At 37.1% G+C, this 19,811-nt stretch overlaps 1 protein-coding gene across 2 annotated transcripts in view; it reads right to left on the bottom strand.

Annotated features, from left to right (window-relative positions):
• The window catches only part of LOC115214801 (galaxin-2-like), a 33,819-nt gene extending 21,966 nt beyond the window's left edge, over positions 1-11,853 (bottom strand). For both annotated transcript variants that reach the window (XM_036505360.1, XM_036505359.1), the window contains exon 1: positions 11,688-11,853. In XM_036505360.1, coding sequence (XP_036361253.1) covers positions 11,688-11,838 — 151 coding nt within the window. In that variant the 5' untranslated portion in view covers positions 11,839-11,853. The remainder of the gene's footprint in view (positions 1-11,687) is intronic.
• Positions 11,854-19,811: the final 7,958 nt, after the last annotated feature.

Raw genomic sequence — 19,811 nt, 5'->3', positions numbered from 1 at the left:
GGGCTTACAAAGAATAAGTCCCGGGGTCGGTTTGCTCGACTAAAGGCGGTGCTCCAGCATGGCCGCAGTCAAATGACTGAAACAAGTAAGAGAGTAAAAGAGTAAAAGAGTATATATATATATATATATATATATATATATATATTGTGTGAAATTTGATTTAATATTTCTAAATTGAAATTTTTTCTGTAAGTTAGGATTAATATTCCCTCAAATAATTATATATATATATTATATATATATGGGGTGGATTGTATATGATTGTGTATGTATAATTCTATATCCGTTAAGGTGGTAGTGTATCTAAATGGATACGTGTTAATGCATATGTATACACACGCACACATATACTCACACACACCCACACACACGAGGGTGTGCTGAAAGGTTCCTGCTTTTCTGTGAATCGATTTTGATAAAACTGTTCCCAGCTGGTTTGTTCACTATGGCAACATCATTGATATGTTTTCCTTATTCTGTGTAACGTCTTTTTTATTTCAGATTCTTCAGTTTTGGGATGAACCACACTAATAGCTTTTGAATGGAAATAGGCCATATAGACTTTTTCCTTTGGCTGGAAAGGGAGGACAATTCTTCTCTGTCTGGTGGTTATGCAAAAGAGGTTGTGTAGTGTAAGCGATTGAAAGAGTTGAAGATGGGTAACTTCATCTTTGGCCAAACCTCATTAACTTTTTCAGGCTCCATCTGAAAAGTAAAGCGAGGCAGGAGCGGGAGGTAATGTCACCCAGTAAGTTCGTTGAAAGATGGGTGAATGTGACAAGAATGGCTCGCGTGAATGGGCCTATTCTAAGTTTGCATCTGTAGGCCGAAAGGAAAGAAGAAAGTGACTTCTTCGGGAGCCATTGATGTAAATATATTTTTTCATTTTTCTTTTTTCCCTTTTAATTATGTGAATGTGTACGTGTGTGAGTACTTGTATATGTATGCATATATTTTATATGTATATATGTGTGCTTGTGTATATATATATATGTATGTGTATATGTATGTTTATATATATATATATATATATATAGATATAAATATAGATAATTTATATGCATATATATATATATATATATATATATATAGATAATTTATATGCATATATATATATAAATATAGATAATTTATATGCATATATATATATATATATATATATATATATATATATATATTATATATATATATATACATATACGTAAATAATTTAAATGCATATATATATTGTTGTATTTCACGATGGTTGTTTTTATTTGCCAAATAAACACGCGCACTATATATTTCTCTTCACACTGTTCTTATTTATTACTGTTCTCATGTCCAGTGATCGGAAATCTTTCGTTACACATCTGTGACCTCGTCAACGACACTTTTCATTATTGTTTGTATTGTTAGTCTACTTAGTCCATTCTGTTTTTCTGAGGTGTGTGTCCTTGTGTGCGCATGTGTTTGTGTCCATTTTTGGGCGTATGTTATTGCCATTGTTGTCACCGCCTCTGCCGCAGACGTTGTTAATCGTTTTCTTGACATTGCTGTGGTCGCCTGTGATATTTCTAGTGTGTGTGTATGTGTGCGTGTATGGATTAACTTCGTATGTTGTACGTATCTATGCTCTTTATATAGATTTATTTATTTATTTTATCTATCTCTGTATCTTGTGACAAATATATTTATATATTTGTTTATTTATTTGTATATTTATTTATAAATTTATACATCTATCCCTATTTCTCATAAGTATTACAGTTAAGTGCATATATGTCTATTGTGCGTATATTACCCTGTATGTTTCTGTGTATCATTTACAATTTTTTCCTTGTCTTACTCTCTCTCTCTCTCTTCTCATCCCTTCTGTCTTTAGTCATGTGGTGTGGTGTAGTGTTAGCTGTTACTGTTCCATTCGTGTTCTCTACTGAGGCTCAGTCTAACAATTATGACACACACACAAGCTTACACATACACACACACACACATACACACACACACACACACACACAAATAAGGACACAAACGCATGTGCACATAAGGAAACACACATTAGAAGAACAGAATGTACTAAGTGGACAAACAACGCACACGAAAACGCATAGTATCACTGAACTGGTCACAGATGTGTGGCGAAAGATTTCCGGACAATAGAGATGAGTTAAAATAATAAAATAAGAACAGTAATAAACGAGTGTGGAAAAATATATAGCGCGTGTGTTTATTTGTCAATAAAGAATGACCGTCCCGAAATACATTATCGGTTTCACCACACGATTTCACATGGGGAATCTTGCAACACAAATTAATAACCGAACATATCTTTAGCGCAAGTAGCTAGTGTCTGAAAACAACATATATATTGTGTCTATGGGTGTGCATTTATGCACCAAACACCTATATGAGAAGATTGTTAGCGGATGCCCGAAATTGACACAAAGCGAATAAAGAAGACGACATGACAACGTGGCAAGAATAATCCATTGGGTGCTCTGTGGGAATCACGGCCTACTAAGGACATGAGCATGGAATGAGCACACTGCAGAAGGAGTCACTGAAAATGAGAATTGCAAAATCCTGCAGTATGCAATGATCCAGTGCGATCACCTGACCAGACATCGGAAACCGGACATTGTTGTGGTGAATAAAAAAGAAAGAATATGTATGGTAATCGACATAACACATAATGACAACATAATAAACGTGAGAGAAGGAAAAATAAACAACTATGAAGATTTAAAGTGGGAAATACGAATGTTGTGGTGAATGAAGAGAGTAGATGTGATACCAGTAGTAATTTCTGTTTATTTAGAAACCTTCAATGAACAGGCCAGACACTAAACTATAAAGTTCACAGGGTACAGCCTTAAAGGTGACACCGCTCCGCTAAGCGTAGAAAATTTCTGTTTCGCTATTGACTTAAAATACCCAGTTTTTCCGATGTTTGGCGATCTTTCGTTTGTAGTAGCACGTTTCCGTCGATGATTTTCGTAAAAAACTTTTTTACATATGGGCTTGCGGGAACATTTGAAGTAATGAGAGCGAAAGAGACTAAGAGAAAGCGATTTTATGACGAGGGAATTTCTTTTGAAGTTACCGAAGCATTGATGTACATGTGTGTGTGTGCGCGCGCGCGCACACACACACATGTACATCAATGCTTCGGTAACTTCAAAAGAAATTCCCTCGTCATAAAATCGCTTTCTCTTAGTCTCTTTCGCTCTCATTACTTCAAATGTTCCTGCAAGCCCATATGTAAAAAAATAAAAGTTTTTCACGGAAATCATCGACGGAAACGTGCTACTACAAACGAAAGATCGCCCGATTTTTAAACTTCTGTAATATTTTTCTCCATTTTTTTTTCTCCACAACATCATGCCTTCAAAGCAAAGAAACTGAAAGGCTACATTATTATTGCAGATTTTCAGATTTTTTACTTCCTTTTAGAAAACGCATATTTGCGAATGAAAAATATTAATTCCTCTGAATCTAACGAAAATACTAGCTTAGTGATTGAATTGGTCTGTGAAAGAGTGATTACGGCTGCGGAATTTTACAATGTCAACAAGTAATCTTCAAAAGCAGTGAAGAAAGTGAGAGAGAGAGAGAGACAAAAAGACATAGAGAGAGTGATGGTAAAAAGACAGACGGAGAAAGGGAGAGAGGGGGAGAATACAAGCGCTCTCAACAATAGGTTCAGAATTGTAGCAGTGAGGGTGTTTCAAATAGCTAACTTTCATATGTCTATGGGTGAACAAAATTATAAGTTTTTAGAATTTAAGCTTTAAGCAAAGGAGAAGGGTTTTAAGTTAATCTGAATCGAACGAAAATACTTGCGATAAAATAGCTTCCTCCCTGCTAATTGACCTTTTTTCTTTTCCTTTATCTAGTTTTTCTGCTTCTGTCGATATATATATATATATATATACATACACACACACACGCATCTCTTCTACCAGCTTTGTTTTTTATTTTCTTTTTGTGTATTTAATTTTTGTTTTATGTTTTTTATATTTTATTATATCTTTTAAATATTTAAAAATTTCTTTCTTTCATTCACTTTTATTTAAGTTTTTACGTCCTGTCAATGCCGGAGTGGCGGGGGGAGGTAAGCGCCTATCATTTATGAAATAATCACAATGGCCCGTGCAAGAGCCGTTCTCTGACAGTCAAGCCCGTCTCCTTCGCCAAACCGACAGGAGAAGAGTGGGAAAAGGCGAATATCTGGCGCTTTCAAATAACCAGTGTTCTGGGTAGGCTGTACTCGTTAACCCTGGATGGCAAGCAGCCTAGGAGAAGGAACACCCTGAGTTCAAACCAGGGAAGCAAGGTCCCTGTCACCTTGGCGGCCTAATATAATAGAAATGGTGTCTCGATAAAGATACCGGTTGGTAGTAACCTAAAAAAGTACCTAATTTGTGAGTGAAAATGCCAAGTAAAATAGATGACGATAACGGCGCGAACGAGAGTGGAGACAATGTGAGGTGCCGCACACAGAAGGTCCCTCAGCCAGCAGGTTCTGTACTCGGCAGGTGCTCCACTGAGCAGCAGGGTGGGCCCGGTCGTAATCCAACAACTGCTAGCTATGCTAAAAGATATAAGCGGAGTAAACAATTATATAGGCGCAGGAGTGGCTGTGTGGTAAGTAGCTTGCTAACCAACCACATGGTTCCGGGTTCAGTCCCACTGCGTGGCATCTTGGGCAAGTGTCTTCTGCTATAGCCCCGGGCCGACCAATGCCTTGTGAGTGGATTTGGTAGACGGAAACTGAAAGAAGCCTGTCGTATATATATATATATATATATATATATATTATATATATATATATACATACACACACACACGCATCTCTTCTACCAGCTTTGTTTTTTATTTTCTTTTTGTGTATTTAATTTTTGTTTTATGTTTTTTATATTTTATTATATCTTTTAAATATTAAAAATTTCTTTCTTTCATTCACTTTTATTTAAGTTTTTACGTCCTGTCAATGCCGGAGTGGCGGGGGGAGGTAAGCGCCTATCATTTATGAAATAATCACAATGGCCCGTGCAAGAGCCGTTCTCTGACAGTCAAGCCCGTCTCCTTCGCCAAACCGACAGGAGAAGAGTGGGAAAAGGCGAATATCTGGCGCTTTCAAATAACCAGTGTTCTGGGTAGGCTGTACTCGTTAACCCTGGATGGCAAGCAGCCTAGGAGAAGGAACACCCTGAGTTCAAACCAGGGAAGCAAGGTCCCTGTCACCTTGGCGGCCTAATATAATAGAAATGGTGTCTCGATAAAGATACCGGTTGGTAGTAACCTAAAAAAGTACCTAATTTGTGAGTGAAAATGCCAAGTAAAATAGATGACGATAACGGCGCGAACGAGAGTGGAGACAATGGTGAGGTGCCGCACACAGAAGGTCCCTCAGCCAGCAGGTTCTGTACTCGGCAGGTGCTCCACTGAGCAGCAGGGTGGGCCCGGTCGTAATCCAACAACTGCTAGCTATGCTAAAAGATATAAGCGGAGTAAACAATTATATAGGCGCAGGAGTGGCTGTGTGGTAAGTAGCTTGCTAACCAACCACATGGTTCCGGGTTCAGTCCCACTGCGTGGCATCTTGGGCAAGTGTCTTCTGCTATAGCCCCGGGCCGACCAATGCCTTGTGAGTGGATTTGGTAGACGGAAACTGAAAGAAGCCTGTCGTATATATATATATATATATATATATATATATATATATATATATATATATATATATATATATGTATGTGTGTGTTTGTGTGTCTGCGTTTGTTCCCCTAGCATTGCTTCCCCGTCACTTAGCGGTTCAGCAAAAAGAGACCGATAGAATAAGTACTGGGCTTACAAAAAGAATAAGTCCCGGGGTCGAGTTGCTCGACTAAAGGCGGTGCTCCAGCATGGCCGCAGTCAAATGACTGAAACAAGTAAAAGAGTAAAGAGATAGTAAGAGAATTAAAAATGAAAGTTATGGAGTCTTATTACCGGAGCACAACAATGGATGCTTGTCAGAGTGTACAGAAAACGAATGCACATTGAATGGAAGACCAAGGAACTGCTCGAAATTACTGAAGTAGAAACTAAACGGACGAAATAAGATTGAAGCTATCAACACCTGGGCGGTTTCACTACTTAGATATGGAGCAGGGTTAATCGCATGGACAGTAGACGAACTAAACAGCTTAGACAGACAGACAAAGAAATTGCTGACTAGATATGGGATACTTCACCCAAAACCTGACACAGACAGACAGTATGTACCAAGAAATAGCGGGGGTAGGGGACTGATTAGATGCGAAGACAACATTAGAGCAGAAGAAAACAATATAGCATGGTGTGCAAAAAATGTCACAGAACCACTATTATTGAAAGTAAGAAGGTCAGGCGTGTATAGGATGGAAGATTGCAAAGATAAACCACTGTACAAGGACTTGAGAGTGAATGAATCTGAAAATAGGCGGATGAAGAAAAGAATGCATTGACAATTATAGAGGGATGTTGAAGAAACAAACAGAAACAAACAAAAGAAAAGGATGGCTATGGATGACTAAAAGTGATTTAAAACTAGCAAATGGCGGCTCTAATCTGTGCTGCCTAAGAGCAAGCATTAAGAACCACTTACATCAAATACAGAATAAACAACATATCAGAAAGTGATAAGTGCAGAATTTGTGGACAAAAGGGTGAAGCCGTACGGCATATTACCAGTCAATGTACGCCACTAGCACAGAAGGAATATAAGAGTCGTCATGGCAATATAGCAAGGATTGTCTATTGGACACTTTGCAATCAGCATGGACTTGACAGAGCAGAAAAGTGGTACGAACCCGAATGTATCATCGAATATAATAATGCAAATATCCTATGGGATTTTATGATTTACTGCGTCCATGAGATAGAGAATAGGAAGCCAAGCATAGTCTTAATTGAGAAAGAAAGCAAACGATGCCGGATCATAGATATAGCATACCCAGCTGATAACAAGGTATGCGATAAAGAAGAAAGAAAATTAGATAGATATGATAAGTTAGCTTAGCAAGTTAAGCAGTTGTGGTCGCTGAAAAATGTGGTAGTAGTACCAATAATTGTCGGAGACCTGCGAACAGTGAGTAAAAATCTTGGTAAGTAACGATTAAAGACAAAGTCGACCTCGGCGGAATTAAAGCTCAGAATGTAGCATCTGACGTGCTAACGATCCTCCAACTCGCCACCTTAATAACAATAATAATAATGATAATAATAATAATAATAATAATAATAATAATAATAATAATAATAATAATAATAATAATAATAATAATAATAATAATAATAATAATAATAATAATAATGATGATGATGTTCCAAATTTTTGCCACAAGGGCAGCTCGGGGAGTGGATTAAGTCGATTACATCGACCCCTATGCGTAACTAGTATTTATTTAATCAACCCCGAAAGGATATAATGCAAATTGACCTCAGCGGAATTTGAACTCAGAAAGCAGCGGCAGACGAAAAACCGCTAAACGATTTGCCTGGCGCCAATGTGATGAAAAATGGAGTCGACCTAAATGCCGATACTGCAGCAATGGAATTGAAACAGTGGACCACCGAATCTCTGTGTGTAAGGTTTTAGCATCTGTAGAGTACAAATCAAAACATGACAAATTCGGCCAATATCTAGCGGCTAATGTGTCGGCATTATGAAATAAAAACTGCTAACAAGTAGTACAATCACCACTCTGGGGCTGTAACTGAGGGAGAAAATGTAACAATTCTTTGGGACTTTCCAGTATGTACAGACCGGACCATGAGAGAAAATTAACCAGATATTTTTGTGGAAGATTAAAACAATAAAGTTTGTTTATTGTTTGCCATAATAGCTCGGGAAAAAAATTGATAAGTTTTAAAGATTTGCTAATAGACATCGAAAAGATGTGGGGTCTCAAGACGGTCACATTACCAGGAATGATCAAAAATGGAACTGAAAATTATTTAAGAATGATCCCTTACCATCCATGCAGGAAATGCAAAAGTTTGTCTTAACTAGTAGATCAGGCGTGTACGGAGGAGAGCATTGTTGCTCTGAATTTTCTTTCTATTTTTTCTCTTTATTTTCTTTGTTTATTTTTTATTTTATATTTTTCCTTTTTCTCTCTGTTTTTCTTCCCCTCTTTCTCTATCACATAACTTTGTTAAAAAAAATCTGGTGTGTGTTTTTAGGCTCCCACCAATGTATTCAGTGCGATTCTCTGCCCTATGTGTCAGAGAGACACTCAGGAAGAAATCGAAATAAAATTGAAAGATGATAATGAAAATAATAATAACAGGCTTCGGCGCGGGCCTCACTGGGCAACCGACCAGATTTTTGGAAATAGTGGTGGGCGAGGGCAAATAATTGATTAACCATGTCATAATTATACTCCTTTTGTCTTCAGTTTTAATATTACTTGGCCGAAGTTTGTTGTTATTAAATTAATAAGGATGGGAAGAAACCCTAAACTAAATGAGATCAGCTGTGGATTCTGTTGCGTAACTATGAGAGTTGTGTCAAAACAATGCACTTGTAGACCACGTTTATCTTCATGCCGTTCTAGGTCAGTGAGCAGCTTCGAGAGACCATGAAATTGCACTTGTGTACGCCTTTAACCGGAGAGTTAACTGATTCAAAGTATATCTGGTAGCAGTTATTGCGATGCGGATTGACTGTATGGGGGTTAAGATTCCCGGCCGGTAGCGGCGTTTCCGATCTGGGGTTGGCGGAATAAACCAAGAGAGATACCTCAGTAGCAGTTTTGTCATGTTTGATGATAGGGTGTGTATCGTCAATATCGTCCCACCTGAGAATTCACTTTATTTTCATGAGCCCTAGTTGTGTGTGAAGGCATGATTTTCTGACTTTTCAGTTTTAAACTGATGGCGGTGGCGATTATGGACCTTAGGATCGGAGTTGTGAAGAAGGGCATCTTCACGGTCAGATATTTTATAAAGCCAATGCTCTGGTGAGAAATATCTATAAAGGATCTCGAAAAAATTCCCTGGGAACAGAGATTTCCACCAAGTTGAAGGATGGCTGGTTATACCAAATAACACCCCACACATAGTTATGTTTAATGTCGGGGTTTTAATGGTTAGGACTGTCGGACGGTATTGGGTGGGAGATGATTCTGGTGTTACAAGCAGCGTAGGTAGCTGATCGCATCCTAGCAGCGAGTGGCTGATTAATCTGATTCATAATTCTACCGCTACTACTATCATCACTAGCAAGTTTACTTCGGTGGTCGCTTTTATCTTCGATTACACCACCATCGCGGCAACCGGTAATATCGCAACTACCACGATTGATAATATTCTCCTCAGTACAATTAGTAGTGTCTGTCATGTTCGAAATATGTGTTTACAAGGCTATTGGATTCGGTAGCGACTGATAACCCACGTCACGAGTAGTTGTGTCTTACTTGTGTCTCATCTTTGAAATTTATATCTGCAGTCCGTGCGAGATGGTGTTCCGAGATGCGGCTCGGTGTATGTTTAACAAAAGAGGGACCACAGAGAAAGTGCTTTGATGAAGTACTTACATAATACTCGATCCTACTAGGATCGAGAAGCTGTCAATGCCATCATGGGTTTCATTATAGAATTGGGCGTTAATATCTACTCCTTGGCCAAGAGACGCATTATTTGCATTGATATAAACTACTGACATGTTATTATAAGGATAAGGAGGATCTGTTATTAGAATACAGCAACTCGCTGAGTTTTTGACAGGGAGAGAATAACCATCTTCGAAAGTCTTGTGTCAGGTCTAGGACGTTAACAGATTTTATTTCGTGGTCGAAGGGGATGTTTTGGTAAGTTTTCTTTTAATATTCTATGTAGATTTCCCCCACTTTTCTTCAAAGACAGCTAGAAAATAATCAACTGCAGTAAGCTGATCGGCGACCTTATAAACCACACCGCCCAGATCTGGGAAGCAATTACCGGATCTTTTCGGTTTGAACGGCAGTTTTTTTTCTAGCGGTGTCATATGAAATTGTTACCCATAATTATGACCCTAGTATCGATCTATTGCATTTCAATCTCTTTTAGGGTTAAGGTTAGTTAGGGTTAGGGGTGGGGGGAAGGGTATCTTTTTTTCTTCACAAATGTAAATAAACCCAATCTGTTTCTTAAACGAGGGACATATTCATACGGCACAGAATGTTTTTTAATTCAATATACATCATTGATTGGTTGAAATTGCAGAAATTGAAGAAAAAACAACAAATATCTTACAAACTATAGAATTTTCTCAATAAAGCCAAGAGAAAAAGATGTTTTATAAAAACATTCTACCAGTATACGAAGTTAAAAATTTTTTAGTTACCTAGAAATGATGTTAAAAACTACCGTTCAAACCGAAAAGATCCCAATTACCTAATTCACAGGGCAAGTATAAACCCACTAGACTAGTCGACTGCAGGGAGGCAGAGTAACCCATGGTAATAATAAAGTTGTCAATGCATGAGTTCCTAACTCACGTTATACATTCCTTTCTATGCACGAACATATATATCATACCGCCCCATTTTCCCCAATGATTACCTTGTATCTCTCAGGTATGTTTATGATTTGTATATTGAAACTGCTTGAAGATACATTCAGTATGATTAATTGCTTCTTGTATATTAATTTTATAAATTACATGCATAAGTCTTCATCAATTATCGAACACAGGGATATATGCAACATGAAATAAACAAATTCATGCTTCATATCCATCTTTCATAACCTATATATGTGTGCGTGCGTGCGTGTGTGAGTATGAGTGTGTGTGTGTGTGTGTGTGTGCGTGTGTGTGTGTGTGTGTGTGTGTGTGTGTGTATGTATGCATGTATGTAGGCTTGCTGTTATGTCTGTATGTATATCTGTGTATATATTGAACGAAAGAGAGAAGAGAGGGAGAAGAGAGAGAGAGAGAGAGAGAGAGAGAGTAGGTGGAAGCAAAATATGCTTAGTAGAGATAACATCGACGCCAAAACTCTACCAAATGAAAGTATAACGCTATTTTTTACCATGGGGATAAGCCGTCTTTAGGGCAATTTCTAATTCGACTCAGACCTAATTTCATTGAGTAAAGAAGCCTAATGAATGTTTTCATAGAGAAATCTCGTCTATTTAAGGGTAAAGTGGGGGAATCTAGGGGATTAAGGTTTAGTTCGATCATGTAATCCAAATTCTGTGACCAATTTACAGTGTTAGTCATTTAGTAAGAACGTTCCAGTTAGCAGTATTTTTTTTTTATGTGACCCGGAAATATGAGAACAATTATAAAATATGAACTTGTTACCAGTTTTGTGAGTAATACTGTTTATAGCCTATATTTATATTTTGTGAATATGTATTCATATGACATTTGTTTAAGACGAGACATTTCAATTCAGTTGCTTTTTTATCTTATTTTTTCCTCTCGCAATAAAGCGCCAGCGACTTGAAGTTGCAAAAGAAAAAAAAAATGTATTCGTCTTACCTTACTTTCCAAATGACACTCATGAGATATGCAAGATGAAATAACATCTAGGAATTGAATTTTGATTTACCTTACTCTATATAAAGCAATTCCTATAAATTCCTTAAATTCACAGAAAGCATATTTTTTATAGTTTTACGTACGTAAAGGAAGAACATAAAATTATAAATAGAATTGTAAAATTATAAACAGAATTGTAAAAACTTCTTACAAGTTGTGTGAGGAACAAATGGCGGGTGCAAGGCAGTTACTGAGCTAATGACAGCAAGTAGAGCCAATGCGATGAAGATTAGAATTTTGGACATGATGTTCCTTGTTCTCTTCTCGATTCCAAATACAGTTCCATATGCAATGATAAGCATTTATATATTCTTCTAAACTGTGAATATTAGTAAAAGGTAATATGAAATTCTCACACTATTGTTTTCATATCTTGGCCCTGACTTCAAAATATGTGAGTTTCTCACGGCATAACAATGAGGTATACAATTTTTGCAAGACTTAGGTAATGGAATTAATGATGCCTTAAAATAATTCTAAAAGTATGATTAACCAGATTGACAGGAAAAGTCATTGAAATACTATTTTTCATGCCATAGTCATTAACTGTCCCTAACTTTAGCCCTAATACAACCCTACCTGATTAGCACTTATAAAGTTATATATATATATATATATATATGCGTACATTAGGTGTTATGACTTCACCTGTTCTAGGGAAAATATATGGAAAAATGTGTTTTTATCGTTTTATCTTGTACTTTGTATTTCTATCTGTTTACATGTTGAGAACACTTTATGCTATAGATCAGTTTTAAACAATCTGCGAAATTTGGAGAAAACTTTTGATGACACTGCTCTCTCAAATGACTTACTGTAGGGGAGTAAAGAACCTGCAGTGCTTCGGCATTTAATATCCGAGTTTATTACCGCTTTTACCTGCAGCTATCAGCCTTTCTTTATAACCCGTAGAGCAATTTATATATACAAGAACAGAAATTGTGACATATATAGTGTGCCATCGCCACCAGCATTTACCCCTAACTACCCGATACATTGCTTCTGGATTTCAGCTTGCATTACTTAGAACATTTTTCTGCCAAATCTTTGTGCTTTTAGAGAGAGCTTAGTTATCAGGAGAAAAGCGCCAAATGTTGACACGTGTTTCTGCCTAAATAAATGTAATCAGCACAGCTGCCTTCTTTTATTCAAGCTATCTGTATACCTTTCATTAACAGGATATCAGTCTTGGAGGATGCTTGATCTTGTAATTAACTGTTTTTCATTCGGGGTTGGTCCGAACTACCACCAAGCAATCACTCTATCTTTTCTGGAAATACGATATGACAGTGTGAACACATGCATAGATTGTGTAATGTGTAACTTATATTACTCAAACCACGTGTTGGATGAAATTTAAGATGAAGAACCAAACAAACGAAATTACCTTTCAAGCATCATATTTATTTATTGAATTAAATATAATTTGATATTCTCTTGACGGAAAAATATCAATGACATATGAAATGACATTAACACGAAATTAATATTTTGTGGACCGAATAGTAACAGCAATTTTGCAAATATTTATATATCTATATATAAATATAAACGTAGGTGTGGCTTGGCGTAAAATGTTTGCTTCCGAACCACATGATTCCGGGTTTAGTCTTACTGTGTGGTACCTTAGGCAAGTGCCTTCTACTATAGCCGCGGTTTGACCGAAGCTTTGTGATTTGATTTAGTAGACGGAAACTGAAGAAAGCCCGTTATATATATATATATATATATATATATATATATAATATATGTATATATATACTATATATATATAATATATATATATATATATAATATATGTATATATGTATATATATACTATATATATATATATAATATATGTATATATATATCTATATATATATATATAATATATATATATAATATATATATATATACTATATATATATAGTTGTATATATAATATATGTATATATATATATATATATATATATATATATATGCTATGGAAGCACTCCGTCGGTTAAGACGACGAGGGTTCCGGTTGATCCGAATCAACGGAACAGCCTGCTCGTGAAATTAACGTGTAAGTGGCTGAGCACTCCACAGACTCGTGTACCCTTAACGTAGTTCTCGGGACATTCAGCGTGACACAGAGAGCGACAAGGCCGGCCCTTTGAAATACAGGTACAACAGAAACAGGAAGTAAGAGTGAGAGAAAGTTGTGGTGAAAGAGTACAGCAGGGATCACCACCATCCTCTGCCGGAGCCTCGTGGAGCTTTAGGTGTTTTTGCTCAATAAACACTCACAACGCCCGGTCTGGGAATCGAAACCGCGATCCTATGACCGCGAGTCCGCTGCCCTAACCACTGGGCCATTGCGCCTCCACAATATATAATATATATATATATATATATATATATATATATTTCAACAATTGAGGGCAAAATTAATTAATTATTAATCAATTTCACCAAGTGTTCAGTATGCAAAGGGACCATTCAAGGCGAATTCAAATTATTACATTATATAAAAGGGCTTAGTAAAATAAATTACTTTGCCGCATACTGAACTCATTAGAAATAGCAGCTAAAAAACTTTTTTAAGGCTATTTCTAATACTTAACGAAAATCTCTCTCATTTATATATATGAGAGAGATTTTCGTTAAGTATTAGAAATAGCCTTAAAAAAGTTTTTTAGCTGCTATTTCTAATGAGTTCAGTATGCGGCAAAGTAATTTATTTTACTAAGCCCTTTTATATAATATATATATATATATATATATATATATATATATATATATATATATATATATATATATATATATATATATATATATATATATATATTAGATAGATAGGTGTTTGTGTACGTGTGTGTGTGTTAGTTTACGATCCAGTAACTGGCGGTTCGGCAAAAGATACAGATAGAATGAGTACCACGTTTAATTCGATACCATTCTATTCGATCGATTAAAACTCTTCAAATCGGTATGGATGCAGTTAAATGACTGACACAAATAAAAGATCTATTACATACAGCACCATTTCCATAACAAGCGTCAGCAAGACGTCATTAGTAATGAGATTCGTATAGTAACAGAGATGTGTACCTGAATTAAAGAAAATTGACCGCAGCATCATTTAAAAATTTCTGCTCTTCCATAATCAAGAAAGTTTTGACAGCAGAAATATGTCAAAGAATAAGAGAGGACTCCATAGCAAGTTAAGGGGGCGCCGTCAACTCACCTCTCGAAGACCTCATAGCTCCATAGTAAAATAATAATCAAATAATTCAAAGAAGCCCAGTAAATTTTAATATGAAATTATTGAAATATTATACAAAGATATACAAAACAATAGGCAGTGTACTCCTATACACATACACACTTTCACATACATATGTCAGTCGTGACTGTGTGTTAAGAAGTTGCTTCCAGTTAGCCAGAGTTCATTTGGTTTGTTGTATTTGTACGAAGTAGACTTTTTTTCTTTCTTTTTTTTTTGCTGTGCGGATTTTTTTTGTCTGTGCGACGTTTTTCCTCTTGTGTGATGGAGGGTCATCGTGTGAAGAGTTGTGAAAAATGTATAATTCTTATTCGGAATTTGAGTCGCCTGAGGAGGACTTGGCAAAGTGTTTGGAGAAAATTGACAAGCAAATGGACACTAAGAGTTACGCAGCAGTGGCAAAGGGAAGAATTGAAGACGTAAGTCTGGGGGAGTTAAGCAAGTTCAAGGAAATGCTTGAAAGGGAGGGGGACGATGTGAAGGTTTCCCCCCACAAAGAAGTGTTAAAAGATAAGGTGGAGTGAAAAATCGTCTACAGAACGTATGTGGTGACAACAAGGAAGATAGAAGTGGTGTCGGGGGCACAAGTGGAAAAGGTGTTAAGGCCAGTCTGACAGGAGATATCTTACCTTGCCAGAGGTCGAAAATATGGAACGGTGGAGGTGTAGTCGTCGGAGGAATTAGTCAATTACTTGAACAAGACCGATAAGGTTATTGAAAAGAAGAATTATGCAGCGGCGGTGAGGGAAGAAGAAATTGATCAAATAAACTAGAAAGGGCTGAGCAAGTTCAAGGAAATACTTAAAAGGGGAGGAGCGACGTGAAGATGTTCCCCCTTCATAAGTGTTAAAGGAAAAAAATCGAGAAAACCATCATTTATAGAACATTCTCCATAGTAGCCGGAAAGATTGAAGTTATGTCAACGGTTCAGGTGGAAAAGGCGATCAAACCAGTCTGGCAAGGAATTACCTACCTTGCCAGAAGTAGAAAATTTGGAACGGTGGAGGTGACATTTTGCGAGGTAGCTATCGTGAGGCTGCAATCAGCAACGCCGCTGAAAACTAATGAGGTATTTCTTCTTTTACCTTCCAGGGTTAGGGTAGAGGAAATAACCCCGGAGGTCGATGTAGCCTGGCTGGTGGCTGCCATACTGCTAGGCATGGAGGAGAAGGTGGTGGCCCTACAGGCTACCAGAAAACCCCATAGGAACTGGCAGGGACAAACCCTTGATATGTTGGTACAAGTGTCGGAGGAAGATATACAAAAGATGATAGAGAATATCACAGTAGGAGACACAACGTTGAAAGTAGAGTTAGGGGAAGAATACCGAGATGCTATAAATGTGGCCTTTCAGGCCACATTAGAGCGGAGTGCCCTCTACCACCAGAAAAGGCTAAGGAGAATGAGAAAGTGGTAGATGATCCACAGTCCGTGGAGGAAAAGGAGATATGATACTACAGAGTACCACCATCGAAGAAGAGGAGACAAGCACCAACTGGGAGAGAGCAGGGATGAAGAAAAGAAAAAAGAGGCAGACACATATGGTAAAGGATGACTGCCAACCCATACCAACCCGGCCCCTACCCACACCCACTTTACCGCAACCACTCCCTACAGACACAAATCCTCCTCATGCCCTGTCTGACATAAAAAATATGTACAAACACACAAGAGCCACAAAAGTACACCCCCCCCCCGCCGCCCTGTAAAGACAAATATGTCATAATGTATAATGGGCATAATGAAGAACTGTGCGATGAATTGGACTCGTAGGACGGAGCAGTAAAATGTAGATATAACGGGAGTGAAGGGTCTGTCCGAGAACATTACGTGTTGGCAGACACGGAGTACGTACGGAGATTACAGAAGTATGCGGAAAATATGGACTGCGAGTGGTGGGTAAAGGATATAGACACCACTGTATATTTAATTTAATTAAAAAGTTAATTAAATAATTGCTTCCAAACAATTTCAAAAATGGTTGTTGCAAAGGGTTCAATGAAGTCACTCGGAGGTAGGGCTGAGCGACTTCGTTTCATCTTTCATTGAGTAATTTCATTTCATTTCATTCTATATGTTTTTGTTGTTTTTTTTTGTCCATACCTTGTGCTGTCCCCTGTATGTAAGGCCTTTATGGCTAATTCCATAAACTAAAGAAGCTTGCTTCCGGTTTGAAGTCTTCGGTCGTGTCTTTTTTTGCGCTCTGTGAGTTGTTATTTTTTATTGTTGAAACTTTTATTTATTTACGTTCGTAAAGGAAGAACATAAAATTATAAATAGAATTGTAAAAACTTCTTACAAGCTGTGTGAGGAACAAATGGCGGGTGCAAGGCAGTTACTGATCCAATAACAGCAAGTAGAGCAGATGCGATGAAGATTAGAATTTTGGACATGATGTTCCTTGTTCTCTTCTCGATTCCAGATACAGTTCCATATGCAATGATAAGCATTTATATATTCTTCTAAACTGTGTTGATGAAAACATATTGTAGAAAACTTATTTTGAACTGTTGCCTGTTTTCAGGCTGTGTTGGACAATTTTATTTCCCGGTTTTCCGGGGAATTGTGAAAATTCTGTAGTTATTTGGCAATTGTTTATTTGATTGGATTGTTCAACGGAGTGCATTTTTAAAAATTTAGCTTTTGTAGGCATTGTTGAACTGCGCCCCAACATCAAACGTCTCTCTACGTTGAACTCTCTGCGTCGAACTCTCTGCGTCAAACTCTCCTCCCTCTCTTTTTCCTTGTTTCGAGGGCAGTCCGCTTTTTTGTGTCCTCTTTCACTACACAAAAAACATTTCACAGGTCTACCCTCTACCATCACATTCAACTTATTTCCTTCAGGTAATACTATTTCTTCAGTTATGGAGTTCAGGTCTTCCAAGGTGGATTGATTCTTCATTTCTAACCCGTATCCACAAAAGACGACCTTTTCAGTTCTTATTGCCTTCAATATTTTCGGCTTCTCTTTCATGTGGAATAAGACTGCCGCCATAATCCACGTCTCGTTGTATTCGGGTGGGATTTTACCCACCCTTACTCTCGCCATTCTTTTCGTATCTTTTCGGTTTGAACGGCAGTTTTTTTTAAATAATTTCTAGGTAACTAAAAAATTTTAAACTTCGTATACTGGTAGAATGTGTTTATAAACATCTTTTTCTCTTGGCTTTGTTGAGAAAATTCTATAGTTTGTAAGATATTTGTTGTTGTTTTTCTTCAATTTCTGCAATTTCAACCAATCAATGATGTCTATTGAGGTGAAAACATTCTGTGCCGCATGAATATGTCCCTCGTTTAAGAAACAGATTGGGTTTATTTACATTTCTGAAGAAAAAAGATACCCTTCCCCCCACCCCTAACCCTAACTAACCGTAGCCCTAAAACATTGAAATGCAATAGATCGATACTAGGGTCATAATTATGAGTGACAATTTCATATGACACCGCTAGAAAAAACTGCCGTTCAAACCAAAAAGATCCTTCTTTTCTCGCAGTAACTTGGTAGGAATATCCACACGTCATTCCTAATCGTGTCTACTGCATGCTCTGCTGCTACTTCCTCGGATGCGAACCTGACTTCTACCACTCCGAATTTCTGACCTCGCGTTACAAACGTCGCCAGGTGTTTAATATTTTTTAGTATTTTTTCTATACTGTCAGTCGTCGCAGTTTCGATTTTTCCTGTGGATAATTTTTACGATTTGTACAGGACCGTTCTTTTTTGTAAACTTTCCGAAAATTCCTTTGGCGGCAACAGAGAGAGAGAGTGCTGTTCCTAGACTTGTTAACAATTTTCCACATTCTATAATTCTGTCTATTTCTACCTTTACGTCTCTCACTGTTAACGCGGCAATATTGTCACTACCTGTTGCCGCCGCTGCATAGCTCTAGCTCGAAGTATTCAAATTTTCCTTTATACAATTGAATTAAAAACAACCGAAATATACGGATACGGCCGCACAGGGAAAGCCTTCAACATTCGGTAATAATTAATTCACAATCAATTAACATGTAACTCACAAAAATTAACTCCAACACTCTCCCGACGTCGAACTCGCATCTTTATTAGCAACAAGGGCGCAACATAGAGGGGGACAAACAAGAACATACAGGACACCACAGAGGGAACAATCCATAAAACGGATATTTTCCTTTTGAACGGCAGTTTTCAACACAATTTCTAGTTAACTAAACACTTTTAAACATCGTATACTGGTAGAATGTGTCAAAATAAAACATTTTTTCTCTTGGCTTTCTTGAGAAAATTGTAATTTGTAAGTTTAACGTAGATTAATTTTTCGAATTTTAACCAATCGATCGCCTCTATTGAGCTAAAATCATTTGCTGCGTCTCCAACGTTTTATCTTCAGCTCCTTTTCCAGTTGCAGCCGCATAACTGTGGCCGCCTGCTGGTGTTTTCTCCATTTTCCTCAACGGGAAAAAATAACATAACAACAATTAACAATATTAACAAACAGCAATAACGAACAATCAATTAACGCTCTACTCACAAAAAGCACTCAGTCTTGAACGACTCAACTTCAAAACTACTCCCCTGACAGTTCTTATTTATTGTAATCGGTTAGTCCAATTTCAGTCACCCGGGGGAGTTCAGGAAATCATCCATAAAATCTCCCCTTTTTGAGAATTTAACTCCACCCGGAGCTTGATATCTTTTGCGTTTAGTGTGTATTTCAAGTACTTCGGTGCGTTTTCATTTTCTCATACTAGAAAGTGTAGTGCCCATACTTTGTTTAGGAAGATTAAACGTATCATAAAAGACATCTATTGAAATTTCGTTTCTTGAGACTGTTTCCTCAGGAAAGTATTTTTAAACAATTGATTTATATATCTCTTATGTTCGTAGTTGTGAACTTTTACCAAACATAACACTTTCTTTATCTGTTTGAAACTCATTCCATCTTCCCACATTTCTTTACTGTTTTTATGTATTTAAAAAAAACTTTGACACCAACTTTGAAAAATTTGTATTTTATTTGTTGTCTGATGATTTTTCTTTTCTTT

Source organism: Octopus sinensis, linkage group LG8 (genome assembly GCF_006345805.1).
Source record: "Octopus sinensis linkage group LG8, ASM634580v1, whole genome shotgun sequence".
Taxonomy (NCBI): domain Eukaryota; kingdom Metazoa; phylum Mollusca; class Cephalopoda; order Octopoda; family Octopodidae; genus Octopus; species Octopus sinensis.
Note: the sequence above shows the minus strand (reverse complement) of the source record. Positions and strands in the feature narration are given on the sequence as shown.